This window comes from Equus asinus, chromosome X (genome assembly GCF_041296235.1).
Source record: "Equus asinus isolate D_3611 breed Donkey chromosome X, EquAss-T2T_v2, whole genome shotgun sequence".
Taxonomy (NCBI): domain Eukaryota; kingdom Metazoa; phylum Chordata; class Mammalia; order Perissodactyla; family Equidae; genus Equus; species Equus asinus.
Window position 1 is genome coordinate 103,249,625 of NC_091820.1, and position 22,779 is coordinate 103,272,403.

Sequence of the window (22,779 nt, forward strand, 5' to 3'; positions counted from 1 at the left end):
GACATCCCTGATCCTGACAGCCAGCCCCCCAGAAGCAGTGCAGTTCTTGTTTTCGTGCTATACTTGCAGCCGGTTCAAGATCCATTCAAAACTGTTCAGAGCTTTTAATCATTTTGTCTGCCACATGACTTCTTCCTCAAATAAACAAAACTGAAAGCAAGTCAAAATTAGAGCTGATTTTCTCCCCACAGGAACAATTCACCAATATTATAAGTTATAATGGAATTTATTATCTAGAACTTTGTTAGTCTATTCTGCACTTCATTAGGTGAGTTAGGTTATGGAAATTCCAAAAGGTTAGTTTATACTACAACTCTACTAAAATTCTCTATTATTTGTAAAGTAAGCATTAATATAAAAGGCAATCTTTTTTCATCATATTACAACCTTTCACACCTGTCCTTAAAAGTAAGCCTTGATAGGGGCAGGAACCACATCTTCTCTCTCTCTCTGAATCTCCCAGTGCCTTGAGCACAAACTCTTAAGAAATATTTATTTGAATTAACTTTTTCAAGGATTAATTTAATCTGCGCACTGACAGATAACTCACTTCTAAAATTCATAAATTTCCATAAAAGTGATTCAACATTTTTTTACTGATATGTCACTTATTTCAGAAAAAAAATTTCTGCTGTCTTGTAAGAAACTCTACCTGAGCTAAAAACAACTTTCTGGACAATAGATAGACACATTTTGTGACAGATACTGCACATCAGACTGAAAGTCTCTTGCAATTAGTCCTTGAAGAGAAGCAAGCAAGCTCAGAGAGATATTTTTAACTGTCTTCAGTTCCTTGAGAGGTGTCATAAAATTCTTAAACATATTAATTTTAACATCAAAAGTAAATATATGCCATTAAGCACTTTTAGGAGAGAGGAGGGATACATTATAAAACCAATGCTTGAGTATTCCCGCTCTCACAATGTTAGAAATCATACAAAGAAGAAACTGGCAAGGCTTAAATTCTCTTTGGTATAGTCTTCTCATCTTAAAAACCAGAAGAAGAACAAATTCTTAATTCATGAGAATGTTCTGAGAATTGGTGATTATGAAGGGTATTTTTTTAGTATTTTATTAAAGTTTATCTAGAAAGAGCCCAAAATATTCTACGTAGGCAATATACTTGTACCTGTTTACAGCATATGAAAGGAACTTTCAAATAAAACTTAACTTTGAAAATAATCTATAATCTCATTTCCAGAATCTAACCTGCATGCCAAAGCACTGAGATTTCTAATGCTAACTACCAATTCTTTACTCTAGTTTGAGTCATTTTCTTAATGGCTGCCCCGGGAATTATGATTAACATCTTACCTTAAAAGAATCTTTCAGATTAATACCAACCAATGTCAATGGTACACAAAATCTCTATTCCACTATAGTTCTGTTCCCACCCCTCCTCCTTTAACCTATTGTCATTCTAATTACTTCTTTATATGTGATAAGCCCATCAATAGCTTTATAATTATTGCTTTATGCTGCTGTCTTTTAAATCAGATAGGATAAGAAAAGAGTTATAAAGATACCTTTACATTGTCTTTTATATTTACCTACACAGTTACCTTTACCAGTGCTCTTTATTTCCTCATGTACATTCAAGTTACTATTTAGTGTCCTTTCATTTCAGCCTGAATGATTTCCTTTACTGTTTCTTGTAGAGCAGATTTGTAGCAACACATTCTCTCAGTTTTTGTTCATCTGGGAGTGTCCTAATTTCTCCTTCATTCATGAAGGATAGTTTTGCTAGATATAAGATTCTTGGTTGACAATCCATTTCTTTCAGCACTTTGAATATTTCATCCTACTGCCCTTCTGGCCTCCATGGTTTCTTATAAGAAATCAGCTGTTAATCTTACTGAGGATTCTCTTGTCTATGATAAGTCCCTTCTCTCTTGCTGCTTTCAAAATTCTCTTAGTATTTGTCTTCCAAAAATTTGTCTTTTAACAAAAGTCTTTCAACAAAAAAAGACTATCATGTATCTAGGTTTGGATCCTTCTGAGTTTTTCCTACTTTGAGTTCACTGAGCTTCTTGGATGGTGGAGAGCTTCTTGAATGTTGCAGATTAATATTTTCATCAAATTTGGGAAGTTTTCAGCCATTAGCCCTTCAAATATTATTTCTGCTCCCCCTCTTCTCCTTCTGGGATTCCTATTACATGCATGTTTGTACACTTGATGGTGTCCCACAGGTCTCTAAAGCTCTGCTCATTTTTCTTCATTCCTGTTTTCTTTTTGTTCCTCAGATAGTATACTCTCAATTAATCTATCTTCAAGTTTGCTGACTCAATTCTGCCAGCTCGTATCTGCTGATGAACTACTTTAGTAAATTTTTCATTTCCGTTACTTAAATTTTCAACTCCAGATTTTCCATTTATTTTTAAAATAATTTCTATCTCTTTAATGATATTCTTTATTTGGTGAGACATTCACATATTTTCCTTTAATTCTTTATACATGATTTCCTTTGAATATAATAGTTCATTTAAAGTTTTGTCTTTGTCAACATCTGGGCTTCCTCAGGGACAGTTTCTATTGAGTGTTTATTTCCCTCTATATGTGCCATACTGTCCTACTTCTTTGCTTACATTTTAATTTTTTGTTGAAAACTGGACATTTTAGATATAAGGTAGCAAGTTTTGAAGTCAGATCCCTCCCCAAGTTTTGTTGTATTTTGTTTGTTTAGTGACTTTCCTAGACTAATTCTGTAAAGTCTGTATTCCCTGTTGTGTATGGCCTCTTGAAGACTCTGCTCAGTTAGCTTAGGAGTCAGCTAATGATTGGACAGAGATTTTCCAAAATGTCTTGAACCAATGGATCTTTTACCCTTTGCCAAGGGACCCTGTATGTGTACTGAGGCATGCTTTCAATGCTAGAGCAGTTTAAAACTCTGCCTTAGCCTTCATTTCCTGTTTCTGCAAGTTCTCAAGGTCAGCTAGAGGTGAGCAAATAGGACCTCCTCAGGTCTTTTCTGGGCATGTACACAGCCATGCACATATGTATGGCCTTCTAGAGACACCCAGGAATAGCTTAGAGCTTTGTAAAGCCCCCCATCTCAACCCCAGATCCTCCTTTTAAGATCTTTGGCCAGCCTCTTATTTGCCCTTCCTGGTATCACTACCTCAGGCAGATGCAATGTTCAATAATTGCCCCTGATTGTTTTCAGCAAATGCCCTAAGGATAAAACTTTTCCATTGAGCTAGGATGAGTCAGGTCAAATAAAGACAAGCTTTGTGAACAGGGCCTTTCCAGGGAGCTGCCAGCCAGGTCAAATAGTGACAATTCTCTGGGGATAAGGATATTTAGAGAACTTGACCTGGTTCTCATAGCTACTATAGTTGCAAAGTTGCTGGTTTCCTTATGGAACTGGGGAAGGGGAAACAGGATTAGGGCAAGTTAAAGCACAATAAAGCTCACTGTTCTTACCAAAAATCAGCTGTTTTTATTGAATAAATGCTCCTCAGGTTGTTTGAAGCCTTTGGTTAATTTCCAGAACTCCGAAAAAGTTGGTTTTGAAAATTTTTGCCAGTGTTCACGTTGCTTTTACCAAGGAGTAGATCTTCTGAGGTCCTCACTCCAATATTCCAGAAATCCCCTCTTTACTTGAGATTGAAAATTATTCTGGAACTGGTGTTTTCTAAAGACTGTAACCTTCAGCTCTTATAATGTCCCAGCAAAATACGTGGGATCCCTAGTGATATCTGCACACAAACTACTAGGTTAAAGTATTCATGAACATCTATAAAATTAGAAGACAGAAAATATGATCAGCCTAGATTAACATTCCATTTTACCTTTGGTGACTACAAGGAAACAAATGTGTTTTTTGATAACAGATGCAAAAAAAAAGCATTTATTGTTATCCACACTTGGCTGCATTTTAAGTATTTTAAAAATATTTCTCCTTTTTAAAGATTCAGATATTTTAATTTTAAATAAAAGAATATGAGAGACAATGACTTATCTGAGTCACGGTGGGACTGAAGGCATAGCATCTAGTTCAATGCCTAGAGTCATAACAGATGAAAAGTTGTCAAGAAAAGGTCTCAATGTATTTCTTAGATGAAATGAGGAAGATGGTGGTTATAAGCTCTAAGTCTTGACTTTTATAAATAATCAAACATTTAAAAAACTCATTTTAATAGAACATTTACTATTTTATCACACAATTGATTATTCATTATAATATTGCCAAACCAAATTACAAGTTACGAAAAAATCTGACAATTGTAGCATTATCCTAATACTAAACTAGGAGACGTCAAACATATTATAAGTGGTTCTTCATTTGAAGAGTTTTGGAGGTCCTGAATGAGTTTAGTTGCAGGTATGATATGAAAGCAATCTGCTTATACCTTTGTGTGTGTATGTTAGAGAGAGACAGAGGTGGGGGAGGGAGGCAGGGGGGTGAGACAGTGAGAACACATAATGCTTTTCATATAACTGCCCTGCCCCTCTTAAAGTAGCATCTAGAATTGTACATGAGACTCCCGGTTTGGGGGTCACGCTGCAGGGCAGAGAGTCATGTTATAGGAAGAAAAATGTTGGGAATCACTGACTTAATGTTTAAAACACTATAAGAGTGATTACAAAGTCACTAAGATGTTTTCTGAGAAAACCAATTTAAATTGAGCAGATCCTTAATACAGAGGAAATCACTTATAAAAATCAACAATAGTAGCCTCAGTGATATTTATGATGCTATCATTCATTCAGAGGTTCACTGTTCTATTCCGTATGTATTTAAAAAAAATCGGCATGAGCATACAATAAGGGTTTACAACATGGTAAATTTTCACTACTATGTCTCTTTAGAATTCATGGACTTAAAATCTGCAATTTCAGGAATTTATGAGCAACCACTAAAGTCTTTGATCAAATAATTTTTCATTTTGCTAAGACATTAATTTGATAAATTTGAATCTTGTGTACTTTAAGCCTAATGCGTATGAATGAGTTGTTAACTTAGTAAGTCCATCCTTTCATCTGACTATGCGTGATGTTTTCTTTACATTGTAAACTATGCAATAACTCAAGAAGGGATAAAAAAAATTTTTTTGAAAAAAAATGGCCCCCCAAATAAAGCAACTTTCTACTGCTGGTGCTTCATATAAGGAAATGGTTTAAGAGTCGTAAAGCAGTGTTGGTTCTTAGCCAGAAGATATTAATTTTGGATAAGTTACAGACTAATGTGTTGAATTCAGCTTTGACTCAGATCTATGACATAAACAAGTCTGCCATAAAACATTTTATGAGGGAAATTACATGCTAAAATATTATCTGTGCTTTCAGGATAATTTATAATCCCTTGGGTCAGGCTTCTTCAAATCTGTTTTTCTTCATCTAAATTATATTAATGTGAGAACAGACACATCAACAATTTCCATAAAAACAAATAGCAGTATTCCTCATGTTCACCAAATGTATGATATTCAGTGTGTTTGCTGACACCCTAAAATCCATTCTTAGGCAATAGATTAAAAACTCCTGACTGTAGAAATATTAGCAAAGAAAGAAGCATTTATCTAAACATATGGGAACCTAGTTTAAAACAAAACAGCAGGAAAAGAATAAGTAAATAGCACCAAATAGCCTTCCAAACACTCCGATCGCCTACAGGAGTGGAATCATGAGGGAAAGATAAGCAGGTGACCAAAGCCCATGCCATACCTCTTTGAGAACCATAAACACATGTTCTTACCCTCCTGCGTGCAGCTACATATAGCCAGGTCAGTCCCCAAAGAACAAACGGTAGCAAACAAATCCACCAAGATTTTATGGTGTCACTTATACACACAGAGAAAAAGATACCCAGTTCCAGGTAAGGCACAGGAAGGAGCACAATGGAACACCTCACTTATTCCCTGCTTTAAAACCTCCCTAGAAAAACTTTGAGGAGCTGGCTCAGTGGCGCAGCGGTTAAGTTCACAAGTTCTCCTTCTCGGCAGCCCAGGGGTTTGCCGGTTTGGATCCCGGTGCGGACATGGCACCGCCTGGCATGCCATGCTGTGGTAGGCGTCCCACATATAAAGTAGAGGAAGATGGGCATGGATGTTAGCTCAGGGTCAGTCTTCCTCAGCAAAAAGAGGAGGATTGGCAGCAGTTAGCTCAGGGCTAAACTTCCTCAAAAAAACAAAAAAGATTAAAAAAAAAGAAAAACTTTGAGAAATCTTTGAGATCTGGCACTGCCCTGAATTCAAAATCAGGCCAGTTAAACCGTGTTTACACACTCCTTTAGATATTCAAATCCATTGTCTGAAAAAAGATGGAAGTCAAAAATTTACAGCCTCTCTGCCTCAACACCCCGCCACCTCCCCAAATTGGAAAACTAACAGGGCCAGTAAATAACTTTCTAGATAATGTAAAGTGGTAAAAATAGCTAGAATTTAAGCGGAAAAAATTCTATAATGCAGTTGCTACCAAAACTTCAGCTATTCAAGACTGATGCTCTCAAAAACGGCAAAGCTCCAGAGAGAAATTACTGAGGAAGGGGGAGAGAAGGATCTTCCTAGATTTTTACTTCAATTTTGGGGTGGGAGAGATTGGAAGTCAAAAATGTTCAAAGAAATATAACAATTCTGGGAACAGGAAAGCACCAGTGGCCCTGATGAGCTGGTGCAAATTATTTAAGTTAGTAAAGGGTTAATGAATGGTTATAATGGGACGGTGAATAATTGTAACTTTTCATGAAAGTGAAAGAAAGCTTCAAGACTAAAACGCTCCTTTTCTGTAAAAACTGACCTGAATTTCTCTAGACTGAACTGAAATAAACAGCAAAGGTTCTAAGAGCAGCCCAGTGGAGACAGGAACCAGGACCCTTTGGACCCATACTCATTTTTTCACTTGAAAATGGCTTTTGCTTGTCCTCTTGCCACAGCCAAAACGGAAAATCACTGACTTCTTTTCCTCGATCGTGCTCTGCACTATGGAGGGCACTGCCTATTTACCATGCCTATTGTTCGAAGCTTGTGAAAAATGAAATTGGCATCTAAACGGTTCAACCTTGTGTAAACAAAATTACCTCTCCTCCCCCTGATGAGGGTATTCACCTTTGTTAATAAAGATTTTAAGCATATTGAGAGTGACCAGGGACCAATGTGTGGTCTGTCTAAAAAGTGGTGGATTATGTGGCCTTCGACTCTATTATGTGGCAGGGGTTATGATCACCTACAAAGGTCAAAATCCATCTCTGCTTCAAAAACTTTGATTCAAAAATATTTCTCCATCACTATTTTCTTTTAACATCTCGTATTTCTTCACCTCAATGTAATAACATATAATTCAAAATACGGATTATTCATAATTAAAGGCTATGACATGAGGGAGAGCTCATTTACTTACAAACTGACTGCAACTACACGGAGAACACTGTTCATGCACATTGTGCTAGTGTTGTTTTTTACTTCCTGAGTATGCCAGCACAACGTTCATGCTTATGTGACTAGAACCTGTCAGAGATCACTCTCATAGTTAGGAAATAATTGCTTTATATTCTTAAACATATTCTGGAGAGTAAAAGAAGAGAGTTTCTAAAATAAAAGAAAATTTTACGGCGATCACTGAAAAAGAAATTTGGGGTTCTAAACTTATGTCTTAATATAATTAAAGACAAATCATCAACAAAAGACAGAACTTTGCTGTTTTTTTCTTCAAAAGGTAATTATTGTTCAACATAAAATAAAAATACTTTGTTCTGTTGTAATTTAGGAAACTTTTTAGAATTTTGTTTCTAAATGATACTATAAAACCTTTAAAGAGTTTGGTTATAAAGTTGTAGCATTCTTGAATAGGGTATGTTAAGAACCCTAAGGAACATACTCATTAGACTAATCTATGTTTAAGCTAATTTAATAAGTGACATCATTCAATAATTAATACACAATCCTCCTATAATTATTGTAATTCCTAGTACCTACCTTATGTGTGTTACATTTGCAACATTCAAGTAAAATGTCTTCATTAACTTAGGGAGAAAAAAGTGGCTTAAAGCCATTTAATTTTATCTATAATAATTAGGGTACTTTATTTTTTTAATTACATAATCTTTGCAGCTACTCAATTTTACCCACTTCATGTTTGAGCATCGAAGTTCAGAAGGAAAAAAAAAAACACCAAACATAGAAGGCACTCAGGCAAAGGGTGATGTAACCAGTGTTAATCTAACTGACTTATGCTGAACGTCTATTGATGAATGAAAGCACTTTGTCTACACAGCAGACTCCCACTTGTGTTATTTCCCAGTCTCTTGTCCAGGCTTCATGACATTCATGACACTAAAGGAGCTGCTGAGGCATAATTAACTGGACAAAAGAGAAACTTTACCAAGAAAGAGGCAATTCACAGGCCATTAATAGTTTAAAACTGTCAACTGGCAGACCTTCATTTCCCAATGCCTGAATTACAAGTCTCCTGACGGGTCCCCTTTCTTGCTAGGATTTCCCCCACTTCAATCTACCTTTGATTGGTACCCATTGACTACTGTACAATGCTCATTCTGACCTCTGTGTCTTTAAGTTGTTTTCCTGTCTAGAATGCTTTATCCATCTACGAAAGGTCTACCCAACCTGAATCCTACTTTGTCCATGATGCCCCCCAGTATAACTCCCGCCCACATTAGTCTTTGTCCAAACTCCTACAGACCTCATTGTCTCTATCACTGATTCAGCCACTAAATCATACACAGCTTCATTATTTGTTTCATGAATCTTGTCTCCTCAATATGACTGCAAGCTTTTTAAGGGCAGGAAACGTGTCTTATGCCTATTTTATAGACCTCTCACCCACATCCAAAAAGAAGCCCAGTAAAGTGTTCTACCCACAACAGCTACTATATCACTTATTGAACTGAAATATACTAACCATAATATGAAGAGCAGTAGCAGCTTAGAATAAGAGATACGTTTCTGATGTAAAACACATTGTCTTAAGATAATGCTGGAAAATGAATCTTGAAGCTTGAACAAATACTCATTTTAAAATGTCTATAAGCAAAGGGATAATCATAGTGGAAATTCTACTTTCTTCTTTAGAAGTGCAAAGCCATCTCTAAATGGAAGAAGTTGGAACCTGCTCCAAAATCCAAATTAATGCATTACAATTTCGTGATAATACTTAAAAAAGGCCAGCACCTCTGCTAATCATAAAGAACGTCATACTAGTTGTGTACACAAGAGGACAAATAAACAACTTTCAACACCCATGACTTGACCATGTCTATTATTTTACAGATGAAATTACCACATTTAGCTGTGAGTTTTTCATTCAAAACAAGTGTGTACACTATAGGACACAATTCCAAGAAGTGCTTAACTAAAGTGGTTTATATATACACATGAACTTAAAGGTCTTACTTATAATCATATCCCATTAGGCAAGGTGTCTTCCAGTTTTCCATCTCTCAAGAAAACACATTTCCTCAGAAACATCAGGTTCAACTGTCAATACTAATGTTTTCTTTGAATGCCTTGGTTCTTCAACCTTTAAAAGTAGGTGAATGGGACAAAGTTCCTACCTGTCAAAGACGTTTCCTTATATTATTATTTGCAAATTCATTAGAAAGCCCTAAAGAACAGAGAACAACCACCTAAAAGGAATGCTAGAAAATGAAGTTCTTTTCAAATACAGGTAGTTGGTATTAAGTATACTAATAAAGCAATGATAAATTCCAGGTCAAATACTATCTGAAATGCTACTAGTTTGAAACAATTTTTAAAAATGGTTATTTCTGACTCTAATGCCTTTAGTCTACTTTATTCATAATTTTCAATAAATTTAGAAAAGTAAATACCTCAAAGCCTAAATTAGGCTCTCTTGTAAATAGGTTTTGTGCATCTCTATTACATATTCATAAGATTAATTTTTAAAATATTCCCCAAATTCCCAGGAAAAATTGGTTGCTTTAGGTAGAACCACCACCATGTACCTTTACAAAAATAATCTAAACACAGTGCTTATAATTAACAGTACTGTACACTTAAAAAAATTTGTTAAGAGCCTAGATCTCAGGTGTTTTTTTACCACAACAAAAATTAATTAATTAATTTGCTAAAAGTACCATACACCTATATGATTAAAGAAAAACCGAGTAACCGAAAGTGGCTGATACTCCAGTTATCCATGAGAATATAATTTGCAAGCTAGACTGACCATAGTAGGTCCTGTTCAGAGACACTGGAGACAAGGTAGAGAAGAGGTAAGTATGCTCAACAGAATGCCCTCCTATGATTGTATTCTGCGGTCAGAAATTATAGCTGGGTCTATCCTTTAATATTGTCTGCTCCATAATCTTTGTCATGGAGAATAACTGTGAGCAAGCTCTATAAAAGAAACTTCATACATCTAAGTAGAGGCTATTAATACCGAAATACACAGGCCCAAAAAAAGGACACATCTAAATACCTGAGGATTTATAACTATTACTCACAGACAAGTCAAGAAAAAAGAGAAAGGATAATGACCAGAGAGTGGCTACACTTATCTGTTTGGGGTATATTTAAGCTACTTGTCCCAGAGCTCCCCAACTTACCTAGAGGCCTCATTCTGAAGACACCACATGAATGGTTTTCAACGTGGTCTCTTGGAAGTGCTCAGGGGACCCATAGGCAAGTCCTCTTACATTATTAAACTTCACGCTGTACATCTGTTTCTGATAGGAATATTTTTTTTCATCAACAGTGCCATGACCATTGGTTCCAAAGAGGGGACACATCTAGGTTTGTATAATGTAAAATATGCCTCTTGGAGAAGTCCTACTCCAGACCAAGCACTCAATCTCCTTTTTCTGCCCTGAATTCAGGCTTCACCTCACTCAAGTACAATCTCATTTTTCTCCCTCCCTGACTCCCATGTGTCCTCTATTCCTGCCTCCGGCCCTGTGCGACTCTCTTTCTCCACAGCGCCAATGCTTTCAATGTGGAAGAGTGGATTTCTGCAAAACAGCTTGCCAAACGGCAATGGTTAGAGGAGCCTGTGGAGTAAAATACACCACAATCCACATATCACCTCATTAGCGTCAGAGAAATAGAAGCAGTATCATTCCCATTTGTTCTTGTGAGGGTTTTTTGAACTGATGAGCGTGGGATAGATGGATCCATGAACAGAACAAAAAAATCTAACCACTGACTGCCCGGCACCTACTCCTAACATCAAACAGCTATTCCACAAAATCAAGTACCTTGCCAAGCTAGTGGCAAGTTTTCTGTTTGTAATGCAAAAGAAGTATGGTGAGCTTTTGTTTGTTTGTTTCAATCATGGAGAACTCCATGAAATGTATTGAGAGCAATACTAACACAGAAAAAAGGCCAGAAGACTTCATGAAATTCTTCTTTAGTGAATAAATCATCAACACCATCTTCCACTTATCATATAAAAAAAGGATATATAAAAAGCACCCATCATCTAAACACTTACCTCACCGTTGTTCAAAATCAGGATACAAAAGGTTTTTGTCTTACTACAATGAGGTATGTCCTGAGGTCCAAGTTTTACCAGCTATATAACTTATTTGCACCCCAAACCACCTATATCTAATCGTTGGTTGCTAGGCTACATAAACAATAATAATGTCACAGAGAAGAAGCACACTAATGTGACTAGCACATGAGCATTTCTTTGAGGCAGACACAGTGCTGTGGGACCTCTAGGCTGACAGTACCAACCGATTTTTCATATATTCCATTCTATGAGAATGACTCAAAAATCCACTAATGCCTGAAGCAAAGCAGAGAATCTGGTATTACCACCTTGCAGCAATCCAAGATCTCAAGATAAGATATGTTACTAGAATTGTGTGTCATATGCTTACAGAAAGTATATGGAATGGCAAGGCGAGCTATATAGGCTGTTAAGTCAATCTCTCTACTTTCCATTACTATAGAGCTGGTCAGCATCTTCTGGCAGGATATTGCATAATACAGTCAACTGTGCTCTCCCAGCATTGCATGTGGCTTTGGGTCACAGTGTGGATTATCTGTAAAATGAAACAGATAGGGAAAAGGCAAGAATCATCAAGACTATCACAGACCTTATTTTAAAAACTAGTATTAGTAGGCCTGGACTCAAGCAGAACTTTTCACATTTGCCCATCCACTGAAGAACACAAAGATCATAAAGCAATATAACTGATCTTGGCCATTGATAACATCCATCCTTCACTGTTGAGCAAAGCTGAAAAAACAGCTTCAGCTTGATTCTTTACTTTCTAAGCTTAAAGACACTGGACCTAGAATCTAGTACCAGACAGTACTTCCAGTCCTTCAGAAATTTCCTTTAATCCAAGGTCTGAAACTACAAGTTCCTGAGATGGTACTCCATGAGGCCCTATTTTGCTGAATGCTCTGCTCTGAATTACACATAAGGAAATATAAGAATTGCTGACTGCTCTACAAATTGATAAGCCCAAAGACTGAGAAAACATATAAACCTACATTAGGGAAACCCAACATTCTGTCAGGTATTTTTACTAGCAACACAGAGCTGAAAATTCTCACTGATCTCTACCCATCTGAGCAGTTCAAAGTCACAATTGGGGCTTGGGGGAGGCTGGAGAGATCGCACGAGACCAACCAAATCGTCACAATAGCTCTGTTGCTGCTTTGTGGTTCTGCTAATTAAAAAAGAAATGACATTTGGTAACTGTCAGTACTTGAAATACACATATTAAGAAATCTGATTTCACCTGACCAACTACAGCCATGCGTTGCTTAATGATAGGGATATGTTCTGAAAAATGTGTCATTAGGTGATTTAGTCATTGTGTGAACATCATCGAGTGTAATTACACAAACCTAGACGGTATAGCCTACTACACACCTAGGCTATATGGTACTAATCTTATGAGACCACTGTCATATACGTGGTCCCTCATTGACGGAAACGTTGTTATGCAGCCCACGACTGCCTTTGTTTCTTCCCATCGCCCATGCTTTTTAGTGGCACCACCATCCTCTTGGGTCTTCAGGCTTATAAACTCTGAATTATGTTCAAAGCCTCTTTCCCTTTCACTTCCCACAGCAATGGGAATTTGGAAGATTTTTTTTCACCAATGCCTCTTTACCCCATATAATCACCTAATTTCAGGTCCTCATCCAAAAGCTATCTCAGCTATCTTTATACTTGATCCAAATTCTATAAACCAATGTCTTCCCCTTTTTCTCATATTAGATAGATTTGGGAATAGGTGAAGAGGGGAAGGGGGAGGTTCTTACATTTGCGATCAAATTTCATAGCTATTCCAACAGAGCTGTTGAACAAACTTTTCCTGAGCACAAGAATAGCTAGGCACAGAGCCAAGAAAAGAAGAGACAATGATGAAAGCCAAAAAGCAGGTGAGCTGCAATCTTTCTACTCCTACACAAAGCCTGGCCCCAGAGTGTGAGTCCCTGCATATGCTAACTTCTTCCACTTCTTGATTTTGCAGTGTTCCTATGTTCACAAACTCTGCCCCTGGGGCAGCTTTCCAACTTTTCCAATGCCAGTTTTTCTACTGCCCTCATAACCTTAAGCCTCGCTGGTCTCCTCTACCTTGAGATGCTTGATGCTTCTCCTTCCAATTCATCTTACATTCCAGAGGACTCTCCTGCAAGTACTGTTGTCTTCTTAATACAAGAAACTATACTCAGATACAATATCTCTTATCCAGCCTTCCCAGAGGGTTCCCAAGACCAAAGTCTACTTTTAATTTCCTTGAAGCATTATGATCTTAGAGACCAGAGCAAGAGGAGTGGTATGGAGAATGCTGAGAGTGCAAGTTGCTGACTAAAGACAGCTGCCGGGAATCCCCAAGTACTGTGGCAAGGGGTGTGGTGGTGGCAGCAACCGGTTGGAGAACAACCAAGTAAGACTTCAAGATCTACTGGTCATACACACTCTTCACCAATAACCACTGTACCTTTGCCATTTAAAAACTTGCCTCAAAAGTTATCCTCTCCCAAAAGCCCTCTTCCTGACCAATCCTTTATTCCATGTGATTACCATGCTTATGTACAATATTTTTCATGTACCTAATTCATCTACAATCATGTATAGATTGCTTTGTAAGCATTTTAAACAACTTTGTTATTTGCATCACATCTTTAACAAGACTGTAAGCTCTGTGAGGATAGAACTATTTCTTCTCTTTCTCTGGTTTCCAACCATAGAACTCAGCATAATGTATAAGCTAAAAAAAAAAATAAGTTTTTTCCCCAGTGACATATAATTTCCACTCAGCTATTCAACACTAACATCTTTAAAGTTGAGCAAGTCTGAAAGTATGATACATTAAGAGCTGTATAAAATACACCCACACTTGACAGAAAAGATGCCACTTATAGTTGGACCAAACGTAAAATACGCTCCACCCAACCAACTATAATATTACACCATACTTCTTCCTTTGTGCTCTTTTCTTTGTACTACATAAGCTTGTGGCTCGTTCTTGCTCTTAGTAACACTAACTCCAGAAGCTCAACTCTAAATAAGTTTACTGTTGGGAATCTACTCTTCCTACCTACACAACCACTGGCTTCTCACACTGTCTCCAGTGTCCTGTGAGCAACTGCCCAATTACTGATTGTGGAAAGACAGCTTACACATTGAGGGTCCATTCTTGGCAGCTCCTGGCTTTTACTGCTGGTCCTCACTTACTTAGCTTAATTGATTCAGAACAGTATCAAAAAGAGACATTATTACACAAGTTCGAAAAAAAGGGACTATTTAAGAAAATTTAAATGTAAAAGCCCTGGTCATTGTGCTGCTTTAAAACAGGCAACCATGTGTGACATCGAGAGAACAGAATAAAGCCTATTGAAATAGGGAACTCTGACTAATCTCATTGCACAAGTTGTAGTGTTTCACACATATATGATGCTCAAAAAAGTAAGATGATCTATACGTGGGAAGCACAAGTGACTTCAAAATTATAATCCATTGCAGTACTGGGTTATAGCGTTTTCATACAAATACAATTTCAAAGAGTTTACAGTTTTTTAAAGACAATAATGTGAATGTTAGTATGTTTCTGAGAAACACATTCTTAGAACAGACCAACTCGTGCATGGGCTAACAGAGCATTTTTCACTTTCTCAGTAGTGGTCTTTCTTCCCACTGGACTGAGATCCCAGCAGAGATTCATTCTTGGTTGCCACCCACTAACTGGGACCTGAACGCAGCACAAACACAATTCATAAGCAAGAAAAATTATGAGCTACATTATCACTCTCTTTGGCCATATGGGGGAGAAGATAAAATAAGCATCGAGTTTTTCTTTTTAACTAAATATACCTTGCCCTACATACACCTTTATGCATGGATATAAAAATAATTTTGTAATTTGTATTTCTACATCCTTCCATTTCAGTTACTGACAGTTTTTACAGCATAAATGACAACTGGGGGCGTGCCTGCTTTCTTTTCTATCGGTAAGATAAGACACCAGATTGCCTTCCAATGGAAAGCAACATTGTTGAAAAACAACCCATAAACAACCCAACAATTTTTCGGACAATTTTTTTAAGAAAAGCTATACATCATGACCGTTATGCTAGCATGGATAAGGAAATCTGTAAAGGCCTAGTAGCATCATCTGCAATAGACAGATACACCTTCCGGCTATTCAGGTCAGTGTTCATCAAAAAAGACATAATAGAGATATAACAGCTTGCGTTTAAAATGCTGATTTAATATCCCTTTGACCTCAACTGCATTATCAAATCAGCTTTTCTACTAATGTATGATAGCGTTGTTACTGTTCTGCTGAAACAAAGTGCCTACCTCACCTCCTGAAAACAACCCAATCCCTTCAAGCAAGCTGAAAAACAGTAATTTGACTACTGTGGCAAGAAAGAGTTAACTGCTAAAACACCTGATGGAGTCCCTCAAAGTCTGCACGTCCAGGAGTGGATTTTTTAAAAATACATTTTATTCACTGCAATGGAAAACCACACGTATTGATGTTTAATAGTAAACGATCTCTTATGTGCTGTGGTCTATACAAAATGTAGTACTACATTAACTTCAAAGGTGGTAAGAAGGTTAAAATAAAAAGTTCACGGGACGTGACATGCAACACAGCATTAAAGATATAAGAGTGAACAATCCCAGTGCCTTAGCAGGATCCTTTTATATTTCTTAGTGAATGAGGGAAATTCTTAAAATGCAATCCAGCTAGCGTAAGGGTAAGTAAAAGCTTTTAAAATCTTATCACAACATGTTATTTATTGAACTAATCAGCAAAGCTTTTTTGTGAGAACAGAAGGGGCTTTACTTATTAAAATCAATACAACTCACTTTAAGATATCTTATTTGTGCTGTTTTCAACTCCTAAAATGTGCCCCCCACATTTAACAATTTATGAAAAAAGACCTCAAATCATACCACAGGTTTCCAAGAGTCATCTCCTCTCGCCCCACCTCGGACTGAAACCATCCCAAGAACCTCGGACTCTTCTTATGATCTTGGCAGCATTCAATCTCCCTGGTGCTAAGTTAGAAAGAATGTGATAAAGGATAGTGACATGGAAGCAGGAAGTTTTACACTGGAACCTGGCAGTGAAAACTGCCATTCCCTTCCAGTCGCTCAAGTACTTTATTCAGGACCTCACTACTCTAACTCAGTGGGTCTCAACGTGTGGTCCTGGGAACTGTAGCAGTATTAGCATCACCAGGGAACTTGTTAGAAATGCAAATTCAAGGCCCCACCCCAGACTGACTGAATCAGAAACTCTGGGAATGGGGCCCAGCAATTTGTGTTTTAACAAGCACTACAGGAGATTATGATGTACTCTAAAGTTTGAGAACCACTCCTCCTCAAACTTTAATGTGTGGAAGAATTACCTGGGGAGCTTGTTAAAATGCAGATTCTAACTCAGCAGGTCTGAGGTGGGGCCTGAGAGCCGATGTTTTGAAAAAGTTCCCAGGTGATGTCTTCCGCAGACCACACTGTGAGTGTTTCCCAAATCAGTTGTTTACCAAAATTACCCAAGTTGCTCATAAAATTCAGGTTCCTAGGCACCACCCCAGACGAAATTAACCCAAATCTCAGGAGAAAGGCCTCGTTGAATATAACCAGTGGTTCTCTGCCTCAGCTGCACATTAAAATCACCTGGGGAGCTTTTAATAATCCTGATGCCCAGGCCCCATCCAAGACCAATTAAATCAGAATCTCTGGGGTTGGGACCCAGGCATCCATTTTTCATAATTCCCCAGTGATTCGAATGTGCAGCCAAGGTTGAGAACGACTGCTCTGGAGTCGAACTGGCTCAACACCTGGCACAATGGATCCTTTTATAGTAGCAAATGGTTTCCTATAACATGCCTATCCGGGTTCCCACCTACAAATCCAAGAGCTCTGACTTTGAATAGTAAAATACACCTAAAGTCATGTTTTTATCATGTCTTGAATCTTTTTTCTGTGGGCAAATGTGCCTGTACAACCAAGACCAAGGATTTAGTAATGCATTCCTAACTTTTAACACAAATGTTACCTGCCTTCCATTAAACAAGTTTCCACTGTCCTCCCAAGCTCTTGCTCCTGCTACCTCTCCGTGGAGAGGTCCGTCCTCCAACAAATAGCAACAGGGAAGAATTTGTATTCATCCAGCCTGTTCTTATGCTGACCCCTCCCCCCAAAACCTGAAACACCTCCCCCCAAAACCTGAAACACACAGATCACCGGAAATTTCTAATCACCTTTCAGAACGCAAGGGTAACTGATGAAGCTAGAACTTCTAAACCTATAAAAGGCAGGTTTCACCAGTTACAGACATTTTGACAGAAATTGCCTGCGAAGGGATGAAGAGAGTGTGCACATGAGAATCTGAAACTGTCAAAAGCACATCTTCTGGTGGACAGAGAAAGGACCTGAAACACCACTGCTCACGACACCATACTAATAACTCTGAGGGGGGAAAAGCACTATGTCTATTTATGTCTTATGGCCCCCAGCACAAAGCCACACTAATAACTACACAATGCTATTAAATATGTAAGTCAGAAAGAAAACGTGTGGTGGGTACTAAGGCACTGTCGAATGATCATAGTTATTTCACTCCCATAATCAAACACTGCTTTTAAGAAAATTTCCTGAATTTTCCACAGTACATCTCAAAAATGACTTTAAGATAAATGAAAATAAGATGCTGTCCTCTTTCCACTTAACTGAACTTTCATTCTCCCCCTGGTCATGTTCAGCGTCTCTTCTAAATTAGTTGTTTTGTAGAATACATAACACATTCAAAGCCTGCTAAATGATAATAGTAATATTTACACCGTTTCAACATACCCACAGTGGTCAAAAGTGTGTCTTATTTTATCCGTTTAGTTCCACTGAAAAAAAATCTAGTGGATGGGGTATCAGGAGAGAAATAATACCTAAATATGTGTGTAAAGTAGCCACCGTTAAATGACATTTTCAAAAGCATTTTTTGTATGAACTGGTCAAGCTCACTTTCCTTTTAAAATTCTTGTTATAGTCATTCAGTTAGCCCAAACTCACTTTAAAATGTGTGAAAATAGCACCTCCTGAAAGTGTGTTCTCATATGCTTTGGAGCAATGGAGTGTGAATAGTAAAACAGCCTTTGCCAAACTCACGTAACTAAACAGGAGTGAATTTTTGCAGTCCCATGACTTTGCAGAGCCAACCTATGTATCATCCCAAGACTGGCTTTAATACATCAGAGACATCCAAGAGAAGCCAGAAAAGTCACAAATAAGTGACTCAAGCTAATAAATATTTCATAGGTTCTTCACATGGCAGTCTTTTCAAAATGAATTTTACGTCTTAAACAAAAAACCAACTGGCTAAGTAAAGTTGTGGGTTTAGGATTTAAGCTCCTAGAATTAAAACTATGAAACTTATAAAGATATTTATTTGACCAAGCGTCAGTCTGGATGCTCTTTCATGCATTTCTTATGAACCAATGCTCCAAGATGAACCAAGTCTGAAAGAAAATGCACAGACCACAGAGGTGTGGCAAAAATACAAAATTAAATACACTTAAAGCATCAAAGCCAAAGAAAACAAACAATGCAGATTTACAATTTCCACGACACTTTATTGCAATTTCCACTTCACATATTAATTTAATATTTTTAGTCTAGGCAGAAGTGTTAATACTTATCCAGTAGTAGTCTAATCCCCTAATCTCACAAAATGAAAAGAAGAAGTTTAAAAAGAACATCGATTCAGGTATTTATGATATGGGGACAAGGGGCTCTTGTCTTAGCTAGAAAAAGAGTTGATGCTTTTCAGTGTAAGTTTCACTGAAATTTTGCTCTATTATTTTCCTTGTTGACGCTAAGTACTCATAATAAAAACAATCGCCCTCTTTGTCATTCTGCCCTTCCTTGGGCTTTACATTCTGTCTAGCATTTAACTCAAAAAGTCAGTTTACACTCAGTTTACACATTAAAAAATAAAACATATGCCCCATCTCCCACACACCCAAATGGACAGGGATTAGAATTAACCTGGCTTTCAGCCGTAACGGTGCTATTTTAAACAATTTCAACCACACACTTAAAGGGTAAAATAACCAAAAGTACAAAACCAAAGGAAACCATAAAAATTCCTACACACTTACTGTTGGGATTAACTACTTCTCAAATCATCAAGCCTAACATAGATTTCTTAAAAGTGAAGTCGACACAAAAGCGAATGCACGCTTAATGTACAAACTGACAGTGGCTCTATGGGGACAGCTCTCTTTTGAATGAGCTATTACCCAGACGGTGGAATGAAAAAAAAAGGTCTCACTTCAAATGTGAGAGAGCCGGCGGTGCGCTTCACTAGAAACACATTTTAATGGGGTGTGTTCGGATAAAAATAGGTAGTAAGGAAAAATGTGTTTTTAAAAAAACCTCCTCCCTCCCCAGGACACAAGGAAACCCAAAGGAAAAGATGGGTAACCTCATAAGCTCCGGAGCTAAGTTCTATCACTAGCAGAACAGAAGTTGGAGAGTTGCTATTTTTCGCCCTGCAATGGGATAGTAACTCTCCGTGGGCAAGGTACGTGGGGCGGGAAGACTGGCGGGGCTTTCACATGGGGTAATGGAAACCAAAGTGAGGAGAGGTCAACACCTTGAGTAATCCGGAGCTCCAGAACCGGGGCGCTGGGGACTCAGGGTGGCGAAGGAGAGAAGGAAAGGGTCACAACTCCTCGAAGTTATCGCAAAGAGAAAGTGAACACCTCTGGGGGCCAGTGCGACATCTCTTGCAGCAGCACCCTGCTCCGAGCGTGGGGTGGCCGCCCCGGAGGGCAGAAAGCGCGGGGCGCCCTGACTGAGCTCGCGCGGCTCCGGGGACCGCGGCAGCCGCCGGCGGGCAGGCGGACTCGTACTTTGCCTCAACTCTGAGCCCCATCCCGAGCGCAAGGGAGAGGGCGGCGGAGGGCACGGTACTCACTAGGGCTCGTTGGTGAACCGGGGGGTCCGGGGCTGCTGGTATCCGTACAGGTGACAGTAGAGCACATCGAAGCAAAAGCAGCACATCTCCGCTGACACCACCATCTTCCGGGAGCCGGGCGAGGAGGACGAGGCGGCGGACGACGAGGAGGGCAAGGAAGAGGTGGCGGCGGCCGGGGTGGAAAGTAGGGTCCCCACTCCGCAGCTCGGAGGTGGCGACAGGGAAATCCCCCCGCCGCCGCCGCCGCAGCCCTGAGGGGGAGAGAGGGTACAGCCGCTGCCGCTACCTCCTCCGGTTAGACCTCCCAGCCCGTTGAGCCGCGTACCGGCGCCTCCTAGTCCCAGCTCCCCGGCTCGGCACTGGCTCTCTCCGCTGCAGTGGGAGGAGGAGGAGGCGCCACCACCGCCACCCGAGCCAGAGGGGGGCGAACTGGACAGTTTCTGCTTCTTCACCCCGCAGCAACCCGCCGCCATCTTGTAACAGTCTCCCCCACGCAGCGCTTCCGACCCATAAGTGAGGCGAGCTGGCGGCGGGGGCGAGCACGCTGCGGCCCCGGCCGCCGGGGGCGCGCCAGGGGCTCCTGGGGCGCGCGCGCGCCGCTCCCCGGCCCGGCGGCCCGGCCACGCGGCTGCCCCACGCGCGCCCCCGTCGCGGCGCGCGCCCCGGGCTTTCGCGACTGGGCACCTCGTGCCTGTCCCGCCGGACTCGCGCCTCCTCCGAGCCGCAGCCTCCAGCCCTGCGGCCGGCAGAGGATGAAAGACGGGAAGCCCCGTGGAAAGGAAGGAGAAGGAAGCGAGAACGAGAAAGCAGAGTGGGAGCAAAGAGAGGAGGTGGGCACAGCCGGGGAGGAAGGAGGGGAACTAGTGGCGGGGAGTGGGGGAGAAAAGAAGAAAGTCCGAAGTAGTGTTCAAGTCCCAAAGCACAGCTCGATGACCGGCGCTGCACATAGTGTTAGTGACACTTGAGCCGAGTTATGTGGAACCTGAGCCACCGGCCTCAAATACGTTGGTTTCGGAACTGCCAGAGTGTGCGCAAGCAGGTGCTCGGAGCTCCACACCTGAGCCCGCGCCTATAAAGCGTGTACAAAGCAGTCGGCGAAATGGCCACACTGCGGTGGCTTTAATACGAGTCTAAGCATGCACCAGGGGTTTTCCGAGATTATGGTAAAAGAGAAGATTCTTTCCTTATGGACAGATATTCAAGCCCAATTGAATCTGTATATCCTCTACTTGTTCTCCAACTTTCCCTCCCAGCCCCATGAAAAAGTTTAAAGGCAAAAAGTAAAGTGCTAATCAACACCTCGCTGGTTCAGAGACGTTAATTTTCCTCTGGAACTTTCGGCGATGGGTTATAGGGGTTTTTGTGTTTGTTTTGGCTTGGGAACAAAGCAATTATTCATATATCCGTAGTCAGCACAGATCTTACAGGTAAATAGGGCAGGTAGTGTACTTAGTCACAAGCTGAAAGATTTTGTTCAGGTATATAATTAGATAGTTGTTAGTATTCATTAAAAAAAATTCTCAAAGAATGCTTGGATGGATGAGGAGGCGGATGATTGAGTCAGTCCCATTCTGGGCACCTAAGACAATAACCAAACGTGAAAATTCACAGAAATGAACCTGATAGAAAAAGAAAGTGTAAGTTATTTCTGTTGTCTGTACCATGCCAAAACATCTAGAGGAAGTCAGGTATCTTCATATTTGGAGACATCAGAAGATTGATTTTTTTTCACCTTTGAGCTAAATGTGTGGGATCTTATAAATAGTTGAGGGCTGGTCATTCCACTCAGGAAAACAAAAACGTCTATTCATTCAATAAATATTGAGCCTCTGTGCCATACTATATGCACAACGCTGTATTTATGTTGAAATCCAGGAAGTATGCTTCCCACTCTCAAAGAGTTTGTGAATTAAGTCAGATCTATGTACATAACCAGATAAATACCTATTATTTATCAAGCACTTTTTGGGTGCCGGGTACCATGTCTCATCTTACCCCATAACCCTTGGAAATAATATATTATCTCCTTTGATCTTCATAGTAACCCCCTGAGGTTGCTCATTTACAGATGAGGAAATTGAACCTCAGAAGTAACTAGCTCAACATCACACACCTAGGAAGTGACAGAGCCAGGATTTGAACGCAGGCATGTCTGATTCCATTGTGCTATACTGCCTCTCACTACCAATATGTGATAGCAAGGTTAGTGATGTATAAAAGATGGTGACATTAAATCACAGTAGGTGGAACGGAGGTTAAACAAAAATAAGAACTTAGTTTTTATGGAAAGATTGAGAAACACTAAAACGTTACCAAGGAAAGATAAAGAATCTCCTTAAAAACATTTTGTGAAATAGATCAAGTGTCTAAAATAGTTAGATGCAACTCAAAGACAAAAGAGA

The 22,779-nt window shown here is 39.5% G+C and overlaps 1 protein-coding gene across 2 annotated transcripts in view; it reads right to left on the reverse strand.

Annotated features, from left to right (window-relative positions):
- The window catches only part of AMMECR1 (AMMECR nuclear protein 1), a 107,639-nt gene extending 86,709 nt beyond the window's left edge, over positions 1–20,930 (reverse strand). Inside the window, exon 1 of one of the 2 annotated variants that reach the window (XM_070503157.1) lies at positions 20,378–20,930. In XM_070503157.1, coding sequence (XP_070359258.1) covers positions 20,378–20,850 — 473 coding nt within the window. In that variant the 5' untranslated portion in view covers positions 20,851–20,930. The remainder of the gene's footprint in view (positions 1–20,377) is intronic. The other variant, XM_014831056.3, reaches the window with a different exon arrangement.
- Positions 20,931–22,779: the final 1,849 nt, after the last annotated feature.